This window comes from Dermochelys coriacea, chromosome 1 (assembly GCF_009764565.3).
Source record: "Dermochelys coriacea isolate rDerCor1 chromosome 1, rDerCor1.pri.v4, whole genome shotgun sequence".
Taxonomy (NCBI): domain Eukaryota; kingdom Metazoa; phylum Chordata; order Testudines; family Dermochelyidae; genus Dermochelys; species Dermochelys coriacea.
The window spans coordinates 55128524-55141161 of NC_050068.2; the positions used below are offsets into that span (position 1 = coordinate 55128524).

General features: G+C 36.0%; 1 protein-coding gene across 2 annotated transcripts in view; it reads right to left on the bottom strand.

The window, feature by feature from the left end:
- The window catches only part of VPS36 (vacuolar protein sorting 36 homolog), a 30202-nt gene that overhangs the window by 6892 nt on the left and 10672 nt on the right, over window positions 1-12638 (bottom strand). For both annotated transcript variants that reach the window (XM_043504456.1, XM_038371662.2), the window contains exons 3-10: window positions 10166-10236; window positions 8618-8732; window positions 7941-8030; window positions 5873-5959; window positions 2300-2332; window positions 2105-2182; window positions 1413-1547; window positions 242-307 (exon numbers count right to left, since the gene is read on the bottom strand). In XM_043504456.1, coding sequence (XP_043360391.1) covers window positions 242-307; window positions 1413-1547; window positions 2105-2182; window positions 2300-2332; window positions 5873-5959; window positions 7941-8030; window positions 8618-8732; window positions 10166-10236 — 675 coding nt within the window. The remainder of the gene's footprint in view (window positions 1-241; window positions 308-1412; window positions 1548-2104; window positions 2183-2299; window positions 2333-5872; window positions 5960-7940; window positions 8031-8617; window positions 8733-10165; window positions 10237-12638) is intronic.

Consider the following 12638-nt stretch of genomic DNA (forward strand, 5'->3'; position numbering starts at 1 on the left):
AGGAGAGGCACATCAGAATGACAAACTAAGGAAGATGGCCAAAGATTGAATATTAGCAGAGAGAGGGAGAACCGCCCACCCCAAAAGCTCCATTTTCCATTACAAGAACAGCAATATATCAGTCATTTTAAGCAGTTGGACTGCATGTGCTGGACAGTTAAAGATTTGTTTGACACTTCTTTCTTTAAAGTTCTTTCTCAAGCAGATTTAGTCAAAGAATACCACAGAATCAATCCCTTACCTCCAATCCCCGAGCTCGGTTTACCAGACAATATACCTCTGTAAGTGACATTATTCCCCCTCGTTCCTGTGGAAACATGAAGCCAATAAGTGAAATAGTATTAACCTAGAACACAGAGCACACTATTTTGCATATAATAAAACATTTGAATGGATGAAAGTTTTAAGCACCATGTGACACGTTAAAGCAGAGAAGATAAACTATGAGCTTGATTTAAAAACATACACAGACAAGATCAATGATATCTAAATTATAAGTCAGTGTTCAAACTGTAATTTTCTTTAATAATTTCGAATTGCAGAATACCAAATTATAAAATTCAAGAACTGTGGATTATTTGAAGGTTAAAATACATGTTAAAGTACATGGAATTTCATTATATTAAATCTATTAACCAATTTATCAAGCTTCTGTTTTTTCAAACTCGCAGAGTCATAATATAAGGTAAAAAATCTAAGAGATAGTACAGGATGTGAGTTTCACATACATATTGAATGTGCATATCCTTTTTCAAATAGGCAAGCTTCAGATAAATTAAAAATTGAAATTTTATCGAATAGAAAAATTGATAATAAAATCTGTATAGTAGCCTGTATTATAGCAGTGATACATATTAAGTTTACATTGAAACGGTTATTTTTAGGTTTCAGAGTTAACAATCAATTGTTCTTAATGGAGTTCCTAATACTTTTGCATCACGGAAGACAACTCTTAATCGGTTTATGCACTATTCATTTATTCAAAGTTAGCATTGCAACCATATAGATCAGAAACATATTTTTGAAAATAGCAGCTTAGATTCAGAAGCACAATTTTGTGGCAAGGGGTGAATTCTGTAGCCACGGTATTTTCAAGGCCCTGCAGCGGGGAAAAGATGACTACTAATTGAGACCTATGAAAGAACTATCACACAAACTCTGTTACATGGAAGATGAGAAATCATTACTGCAAATATAAATTCCCATAATTCCTTTTAGATATTTCTGCTGAAAAAGAAAATAAAATGTTCTTCAAAGGCAAAATGATGACTCCTCTAAAAGCTGAATTTAAGGTTTCATTATTGAAATCTTAGATCTTGAAAAGAGACACATTGTCAAGGTCCATGATACTGAAATGCACTGCATTAAAAAACTCATCAACATGCACAAAAAGAGCATCTCAGGTGCTTTACCTCTAGTGGTGCCTGTAGTATTCCAGCCAGTTGTTTTGCCAGTTGCATATGGTAATGTGTGCCAGATCCATATGTTTCCCTGGTAACTGGGTTAGCTATACCCATGCTCAACAGATAAGATTTAAACCTGATAGTCTATATAAAAAGAAAAGTAAGTTGTATCAGTTATTTCACAGTTCTATTTTTTTTTTTAAAAATTTACACTTTTGTTTTTATAGTAGACTTCAATGCATTTTGGGAGATTTGAAAATACACAATGCCAACTACTGAGCAGAATATACATTTATCAAAATGATGGCAAGCTCTACACAAGTCTTCAGAAATGTATAAGGGACACTGAAATCTCCAAAAGAAAAAACAGAAAATTGTCATCTTCTCCTAGTTAATGGAGCGAGCATTTCGGACCCCTTTTAAAGCAAACTAAGTGGGGAAGAGCATGTACATCCTGTAATCACTTTATACTAGTTATTTTTGAAACAAGGTCTCAGATGGACTGACTGTCTTCTCTTTCCACTGCTCAGATGTATTGTATAAAGAAAGCTTTTCATTAAATAAAAAGTCAAGAAACAACGGGACATTAGTAAAATATTATTTACATACATTATGAATATTATCACAATAGCTGTTTAAGTTTACACAGTGATATGACAAAAAGGCATTTTGTGAAAAATCTAGAAAGAAAGCATATTTACCTCATCTTCCGTGATGTCACCTTGTTTTTCTTTAATTTTGTTAGCTATTGACTTGGATAACTCCACCATTTCCTTAGCCTACCAAAACACACACAAATATGTCAGCTTTCAGCAGTGTATTCAGACATTTTGGTTAAAAGTTAGGTAATTGGTATAAATTTAGATAGATGTGCTGGTAAATGTCACATCCCATACCTTTTCCATTAACTTGCTGAGATCTTCAAAAGCCTAAAATGAAAAACTGACATTATAATATAGTCTGCCTAAAGACATTAAATGATTTAATGAAGTAATTTTTCCAATGATCTTCCCAAACTCCAAGAATTCTGAATATTAGGGCACCTAATGCTTTAGACTAGCATGTTATTATTTCAAACTATTTAGAATTATAAATTCATGCTCTGGTTTACAAACGAGCATTTTCCCTTCCCAGAGAGCTTATAATTAAAATCAGACAAGACAAGGACAACAGAAAGTATATAGGAAAAGTAAAACAATCCTTTGGTTTCCTGCATGGAAGACGCACACTAATTTCTACTTAATACTGATTTACAAAATGTAAACAGAGCTCGGAGGTAAAGTACTGAGAGTTGAATTAAATTAAATCCATCAAGTTTACCCCTTCTTCCTAAAAACGTTAGGTATATTTTTTTATTCACTCTCTCTCACACACACACACACACACACACACACACCCCCCCCCACCTAATTTTGGCCACTGGAGAGCCCACCAGTACAACCGTGGAAATGCTCATAGGTGACATCACAATTCTGCTTTTATCAGTAGGCGTTGCTAAAATAGCAGGCAAGATCACTGTTTATTTGGCAATAACAAGGGAGATGGATTGCTAGGTTCGTTTCACACCACTCTTAATTGAGAAAACATAAAGCTTTGAAAATTATTTGTGGGCAAAATTTATGCATCTAAATACTTGATTCTCAGAAGCAATTAGGTACATAGACATCTAACTGAACTAAATTATGCTGACACAAAACAAGATCCCAATTAAGGCTTGTTTGAAATCAGGCTTATGAAATGCATTATTAGATAAAAGGCACCCTGTGATAAAATCTGTACTTGCTAGATCTGATCTGATAAAAGCAGGGGGAAATTAAAATATTTCTATAAAGTATCAGATTTTTTACTACAATGAACTTTTGTGGAACTTTTCTACAAAAAACATGTAAAATTTGGATTTCCATCACAGGACAAATGATTTATTTCAGGATTTTTAAAATACAAGTTACTTTAATAAAGCTGTGAAGTTCTCAAATACAAAATTGCTATATGGAACACAACACCAGATAAGCCTTTCACTTTTTTCATATTTTATTTAAACAATAAAAAAAAACAAATGTTCTCAGTGTGTTAACAAGTAAGCAGATTTACACTTACCTCCCAGCAGCATAAAAATAATCATACACATGAAAAAAGTGAATTTAGCCTGTCAATATATCAATGCCGCAGAAAGGCACTTTTACCCTCTCAGGAACAAACCCTCAACCCTCCTTCAAAATCCTCTCTAATAAATGGCTTTTGCAATGTGTCCAGGTGGTCATTAATTTGGATTATTTTGGACCAAGTATGTGTGTGAGAATATGCATGAGGGGAGTCCCAGAACCCTAGAACCATCAGCGCTAGATCCGTGAGGGCAGCACCTCCCTTTTGTAAAGAGGGCAACTCATCTAGAACATCACTTCAGACCACAAATGTAGCTAGCCTATGGTCCCAACGATTTGTCTAATCTGAAGGTAACAAAAGCATTGCTTCCATTTAATGTAAAGATCTACACAGTAGACTTTTGCTAATCCTGAAGAAGAGTTCTGCGTGTAGCTCAAAAGCTTGTCTTTTTCACCAACAGAAGTTGGTACAATAAAAGATATTACCTCACTCAGCTTGTCTCTTCTAGTCCATATAGTCAAATGACAATCACGCCCCATACATCTTGGCAAAAATTTAATACAGAGTGTTAAAGAAATTATACTATATTCCCATAGAATAATGAATTACCATTGTCAGAGCACAGATATTTGTGATACAGTGTCTTTTCTTTTAAAAATATTTGTTGACTTGCTTGCTAATTTGCCGAATTCAGTATATTCGTAATGTGTCTCCCAGGCACTAGCATGAATTAAGGAGCTTCTACGTATTGAATTTTAATATCAACAAAGTTTTTATATCCAGGCTTTTACTAGTTTAACTCCAATCTCAACAACATGCATGAAAACATCACCCATTAAAAAAAAAAATCCTTGACTTAGCTAAATAAATAGCATGTTGTGTATAGTTCCTCCTCTGACCGATTCACTCAGGGCAGGCCTGGAAACAAAGGGGAATGTGTACACACCTAACAGGAACTTCCTCAGATAAACAAAAGGCTAAAGAACTGGATTCTTATCAGCAGCGAACAGCAGATGCAGGAAACCTTTTTGTGGAACCCAGGGCACCACTTTTGAAATTAAGTCATTTATAACATTTAAAGCTGGGGGAAGGCAGGATTTCACAAATCACGTTTTTCCTTTGCTCATACAACTCACACAAATGGATTTCTTTTACGCTCCGACAAAGTCAGTGAGGAAAAAATAACCAGACAATACCTTTTGAATTATATACACAAGTAACTTCATTCATTACCTTCTTCATAAATGGGGGGGAGAGGGACACGGTGAGGGGGGACAGACCAAACAATTAAAAAAAACAAAACAAAAAAACAACCACCATTTAATAGTAGTAATAATTGGAAGATCACAGTAAAAGTGTTCACAAAGCAGTTATAAATTTCCTGTAAACTGGATTCGTGAGGTCTTTTTTTATTTTGCTATGTTGTGATACAAACGGTTGCAATATGAATTAATTTGTTATAGTTAATTTATGAAGACTTCTTGATGTTTCAAATCCATCTCTATTACTGTGACAAAACCAGTATAATCTTCTCTTTGATGAATATTTGCAATCTCGGGATTGCTCAATTAGATATAGTGTCTAAAGCAGTGTTTCCCAACTACTGGTCTGTGGACCGGTGCCAGTCCCTGAGATCTCCCTGACACAGTTGAGGAAGGCACCAAGCCAGTCCCTGTATCAAAAAGGTTGAGAAACACTGGTCGAAAGGCTTTTAAGGAGAGGAAAAGAATGAGGTGGACAGGGGAGGAATAAACTTCTGTTGTACATGTAATATCTCAAATTCAACTATGGGACTGTTTGTGGGAAAACAGTTTTCTCTTTGGACAATATTTTTGCAGAAATTACTGTGACATCTGATTATTGAACACTTTGCCATGCATAATTATAAACAAATTAAAATTTAAAAATATGAATTTCTGTTAGATACATTTACTGTATAATAATTATTTACATATATAAAACCCCTTTGAACAATACACCTGGTAAATGAGTATCTAATCTTCATCCGATCCATAATTAGACCTGCTAAGACAATAGTCTTGTTGGACTGGTCCCTTTCTGTAGAAGGCTGTTTGTTCTGCTTCCCCCCATGAAAGGCCATTGAACTTTGCCTTTCAACTGCATTGAAATCCATTTAACACACAAAGCATTTGGCACCAATGAATGTCCCTCTTGAAAAGGAGTATTTAAATGAAATATTAAACACCTGGGATAAGCCAGTTAAAACAGAGACATAACTGTAAATTACACGTGTAATCTTTTCAGAGAGTTTTAAAACTTTCTACAATGAAACAGTACATAGCTGCATCTAGAAGAAAGTCTGAAGGAATGCAGGTGGCTGACCTTGAAACTTGAGCAGTATTTACCTCAGAAATGTTTTTGTCAGTCTCTTTTCTCTTCTCTTCTAATTTCCTCTCAATACCTACAATTCCTACAGCCCTTATTCTTCCTGCCTGCAAAATAAAATAGTTTAAAGAAAAGAAAAGGAAGTAAATGTTAAGAGTTCTCTCATCCACCTCCCTATGAAAGAGAGTTTATATTTACAACAGAGGAAAACATCCCACAAAGAACTAAGTAAAATGTAATGATTGTTAATGATCTACAATACTTCTAATTTCCTGAATAACATTCCTTAAGTCAAGGTCATAGTTTATCTACAACAACTTTCTACAAATAATAAATAAAATATATTCTACAAATAATAAGAATATAGATTTGCTGCAGAAAACTACAGGACAAACACGTTAAATTGTTATTATAATGATGTGTAACACAGCATCTCTTGTATGATACAGAGACAGTAGAGATAAGCTGGGATGCGCAAACTGACGCTTCCCTAGTTTATCTGGAGCGAGCCTAGAGGTAGAGCATTTTTCAGCGAGGATCCTGGATTTAGGAAATTGTTCTCCCCATTGCTCCATCACAGTCTGAATAGGTTTCCTTGTGGGGAGATTTAGAAGGGTACGAGGTTGGACATTCACCCCATTTATTGATAATGCGTCATAGAGATAATATGTGACACATACATGCAACATATGGGGTGATATCTTTTTACTAAATTGGAGAGTCATGTTAAATGTATCAGCCTCTTCCTGGCCTAGCCTCCAGATCTCTAACTCCATCCTCATTCTCCTAATCCTCCCTATTGATTCTGACACTCAATAGTACTTTCCTTAAAATCTTGAAAAAAGAACAGGAGTACTTGTGGCACTCCTGTTCTTTTTGCGGATACAGACTAACACAGCTGCTACTCTGAAACCTTAAAATCTTGCAAATCCTTGAGTTGCCATCCTCTCCTGGTTCTCTCACCATCTCTCTGCTCATTCTTTTAGATTCTCCAATTCTCTCTGTCCCAGAAGTCTCAGTCCTTGATCTCCTCCTCTTCTTGGTCTACACCTTTTCTTTGGGCGATCTCATCCATGCATGTGGCTTCTACTACCACCTTTACATAGACATGAGCAAATCTACCTTTCCATTCCTGACCTATTTCCATCCAGTCCTGTATTTCAACCAGTCTCAACAGCTTCTCATAGATGTCTCATGGGCAACTTAAACTTAACATTGCCAAACTGAACTCTGTCCTCTCCTATTCTCTGTCACCATTGATAACAGCACCATCCTCCCTACTGTAACTCATTTATATGATGGCTGTAGCCAAAATGTCACCAGCAGTTTCCAAATACAGATGATCGTAATGATATTCCCAAAGAGTTTATGATCTCAAAATACAGAAATAGATGAAAGAAAGCAATCTTGAAGATATTCCCAATAATCAAAACTGTTCATTTAAATCATAGCTACTCACACATATGACGCACACAGGCTCCAAGCAACTATATTAAAGCAATGTCAAGAGTCTAGAACCCACAAAACCAAGGAAGTGTAAAATTAAGGCTGAAACTCCATCCTTCATCTTCCTTGTGTGTCTCATATTGTAGAAGTTTCTACACAGAATATGATTATTTTACATCAGAGTTTCTATACCTAAGCATAATTAGAAGACTACAAATGGCACATCAAACCAAACACTATACTCACTCATAAATTAGAATTTCCTCGCTTTTGTGCCATTCTGAGAATACCATTAACTCTATTTGAATGTATTTAACTACATAACCTAAGGGCAGGTTCCCAATTGTGTCTGAGCTCTTCTCAGATACAGTGAGGACACCCAGCTGCTCATACCCAGTACAAGGGAGAACTGCAAGAGAACAGCTCCAGTTTATGCCAGTGGAGAAGCAGCCATGGTGGAGTTCAACTCTGCCATGCCCCCTTTCTGACCTCAGAATGCCAGGAGTGGGGGGGAGCTGATATGGGCGATGGCTATGCTGGCAGCACAAAATGGACACAATAGACTGGAGATCTGAAACTAAGCATTCAAATATGAAGAGAAGTCTAACATACAGAAGAGAGTTTCAAGAATTTAGTAAGTACCTGTGGACCTCTGTTAATTTGAATGGTCTGAGAAACAGGCATGTTCTCCCATCTCCTCTGTGTCATTTCTTCTGACAACCGCCTATAGAACTGCATATGTTAAAAAAAAAAAAAAAAAAGTCAAAGTTTTGTAGAATATTTAACATCTCAGAGATCAAGAAAACGAATTCCACTGAATATCAAGTGCCATAACAACGTCACATTTACACTGGACTTTTCATTTTTTAGGATTAAAAAAAATTATAGACCATGAAATCATATACATTTCAATGGTAGCTAACAATTGTGAGTTAAACGTGCATGATTACTTATTTCCATTCTAAAAACATTCAGACATTCATAACTTTCCAAAACTTTCACTTAATGAGAGTGAAATTTCCATCCTCAGTATCTGTCCAAAGGTGATAAAAAAACTGAGCAATCCAGTTATTACCGATACCGTTACCATGAGATTATGTTAATCCAGCCATGTGGATGGAATTGCAATGGAGCAATCCCATTCACTTAGTTTGGGTTAATGGTAGTGGGTGGTGATGGTTTATTAATTGACAAAAAGCCTCCTACACACACAGTTCCACAGCAATACTGCAAGATGAACAGTATCACTAATACAGGGAGAGCAGAAATATTTGTGACAAAACATCTAACCTATTTGGTTGCACTGTATGTACACATACCTCAATCTGACCATGTTCTTTGAAAGAAAGTTTGATGTAGGAATATTTGCTGTTCTGGAATGGGCCAGGCTCTTTGTTTGAAGGAGCTGGATGAAGATGAACCACTATTTTGGCACTAAGGAAAGGTGTAGGGAGAGAGGAAGGAGAGGAGAAAAAGATATATCCCTTATTTCTCAAATAATATTTCTTAATCGTGCGAGTCAGGTTTAAAAGCTTAATCTAGTTCTATATTAACTGATGGATATTTTACATTGTGAACATTTCAGATAATCCTTCATGATTTTAATAAAAAAAAGTACATTAAGCAACACATTAATAATAAAATATTTTGTATATTATATTTTTCTATCGCTATACTAGCATTTTCATATTAAAAATACTGTAACCCCCCAAAAAATATAAAATCTCACTAATAATAAAACACATGTACACTCAACTCTCAGAAAGATGATCTAGCATAAATATTAGAAGTTCATACAAAGATTCCTGAAAAAGAAATTGAACTACAAACTGTCAAGTTGTACTTTTGATTAAGGCTTTCCATCTGCAACATAACCCCAAAAGGCTCTACAGTGACTCACAGCTGCTGCCAAAATACACTACCTTTCTCATGGAAACAAAAAGGTCTCGATATTATGTTTAAACTATCTCACCATGTGTGCCAGCCGAAGATTTTGTATATGAACTCATCCAAAACCAATATCCTAGACTAAGGCATGCATGAAAGCAACGTGGTCTAGAATGAAGCCCAACAGCAAAACAACTCATGAAAGAGCACGGTTTCAGCAAATATAATAGCCCCATCTCACTTTATCACAATAATTCTATTATTCTTGTCCAGCTTTAATATTATATCTATTTTGTTATTACTCTTATTTAGTCACCTCCTCTAGCACCAGATCTCGCAAGCCCCAGTGTATGGTTCTACCAACTGGGATAATGTCTGCCTGCAGGCTGAAACAATTTGATCTGCTTATAACATCCAGGACACAGGCATAAGCAGATGTAGACCAGACATACTTCATAAAAGCTTTATTTTTCCTTCGTTGTTAACTTCTCTTGTTGCACACATATCATACTGCTCTAATTATCTGTCAAGTGAGAGGGTCCCAGTTATCGGTCTCTCCTTCAGAATCAGTTAGATGATGGTGTAAGTTACATCTGCTGAGAACTGAGCAGTATGCTCCTCTGCTGGGTTCCTACTCCCAACCAGCCTTGCAGAGCAAGAGACCTGGTCTGAGACCTAAATTTGAACACTAGCCTATCATCATGGCACTGCTGATTAAGTGAGATAAACCCAATTATTCATTGCTACGAGCGGAAGACTGAAATCACAAACTTAACCACTGATTACAGGGCAATTATTTAGCAAATCAAGTCACACACATACAATTTTTCATAACGACCCCCTCCCCCATTTGATCCTTGTATCTGAATCAGGACATCTGGGTTACATTCCTGGGCTCTACCACAGACTTCTTGTGTGATCTTGAGCATGGCACATAACTTATGTGCCTAAGCTTCCAAAGTGAAAGACACACACCTTACCTTTTTCCTATGCCAGCTGCCTGTTCTTCAACGAAGACAATCTGAGAAAGAGGGATAGCAATGCAGCATTCCTAGAATAAGCAACACAGAATAACTAGAAATTAAAAACTATTTTCTTGAATGGCTTGTAAAATAAATAAATAAATTTTCATCTTTTTAATCATTAAAAGTCATTAAATCATTAATCATCAAATCATCAAATCATTAAAAGTTAATCATTAAAAAGTCAACAGTGCTAATATTTGTAGGAGGTTCGCCCATAAGCCATTTCATATAGAAGATGACGCTGGTTGCAATAGAAAATTATTCTTACATTACTATTTAAAAAGGACTTTAAACTGAAAACTAAAAAGTGAACATGAAGTTATAATTGTTAGATAATCAGACAAGGAAGGGACTTAGGACTGACACAATGTCCTTAACTCGGCCACTGGATTTCTAGGCAGTGTACAAATGTATTATTTGTAGAGTGGTCAGAAAGAATTAGATGCTTCACCTAAGTCCAGGACCCCACTACACAGATCTGACACGCTGGCAAAGACAATGACAAAGGGTAACAATTGCTTCTTGTAGATATCCCATTTTTTAAGTTCTAAGTCTGAAATCAGGTGAGCTGACTCGAAGCGTAAAGGTATTCGTGCAGGTTACATAAGATATTCTGCTAAACGATAAGATGTTCTGTTAAAGAAGCAAAAGGAGGCGATACAGACAGACAGCTGGGTTAAGAGTGCAGTAGGTGTCTGAGATCACAGAATTTATTTGTATTTATTTTCTAATGCCCAACATTCTCATTGACACCAGTTTAGAACCACACACCTATGCATCAAACTAGGAAGAATTCAGTATTTTGGAAATCACAGCATTTTCTCATACTGACCAAATACATATGGTACATGACTATACAGCAGCTATAAAACAGCTGCTGCTATTTGTCACAGTTTTGTTTTCACAGAAGATGAAAATAAATCACTAAAGTAGCCTGAGATTTCCCATTATGAGACCCTGTTTTCTGATGCTTATAACTTTGCCAAACTTCAACCATTTGGGCTGAAATTTCCTGTGCTGTCTCCCTCAGGTTGAATTACCTTGGAAAATTTCAGCCAAAACTGTTTGGCTGTTGCCTAGAGCAAGGCTATGGAAAAAATACATGGTTTTGCCTATGTCAAAAAATTCTAGAACTTTTTCTTTAAACAGCTCTAGCACCCCTATCTTGTGGAGCAGGGACTTGAAATTTGGGTCAGAGATATTCTGTTTGCCATCCTTGTGAAAATCCACCCCTACTTAGTCAAGTTACAAGCTTTTGAAAAAAAAAAAAAAAAAATCGCAGTTTGCAGATGCTCAGTAGAGACTGGAAAAATAGTATGTGACCATATATTTAAAGACTATCATAATGCATACTCACAAGGGGGCCAAATTAAAATTGCACAGGCAACCTTAATTCTGGGATTCCTAACTGAGTGCTTGACTTTGTAGCCTTAATAGTGTTCTTTTGACATAGTTATTTTGTGAGCAATACCTGTATAAATTGTTCTTTTACAAGTAACATTACTTTGATACCGTGTGAAAAAGAAACGGAGACAGGGCATGAACAGAACTCAGGACTTCATCAGGTCTGTTTAACTTCTGTTTCTTTTGTCAGCATTTTGACTAGTTTTAGGAAGATTTGCTGCTCCATCCCCCATTGTTCTCATGTGTTTTACGGTGAGAAAAGGAAATGGGAAAGAAAGTTATGCCATAAGACCTCATCCTTGGTAGTATGCTGCTCTCAGGGACATTTCAAGGCTGTGACCCAAAGCCTAGCAAACTTGTATGTTTACAACAGAACTCTAGTCACAACTCCAAAATAAGACTTTTTTTTGGTGGCCTCAGAATTTGTTGTTATCCTGTCTTCTAGGGCTTTGTTAAAGAAGATGCTTCCAGTGACAATGGGCTTTTGGGACAGGGATTTCCATCATAATGCTTGTTTGATTTTGATCTTTATGGGTTGTGGATTTCTACCTACTTGAACAATTGGGGATCAGTCTCAAGGATAACAGTTTCTAATACACATCCTCAGATTCTCTCTTGGTTTGTATGCTGAGGAAGAGGATAAATCTTAATAGCACTGAAAAAAAAAAGGCAGGGATGGGTGACTGTTGATAGTAGACAAGCGAAATGTGGTGGCACAAGCCACCTTATATTGTACCTACTTTGTTTCCACTACAAATCACTATGGTTTAAGTGACAAAAATATGGATTCTCTTCCAGCTCATGCATATTTAACACAATTGTTAACTAAGGCTCTATATATTATTTTGAGAACACCAACAAAAATTATGTTTAAGTCTTAGATGCAATCTACCAAACTTTTTCAGAAGATATCCATGTACAGAATCGTGGTTTTTATAGCTAACCCAACTATCGGTATGTAAAATGATATTCCTGATCTGAAAAACAGACCTCGAATTAAGACAACCTGGATGTATATTAGACT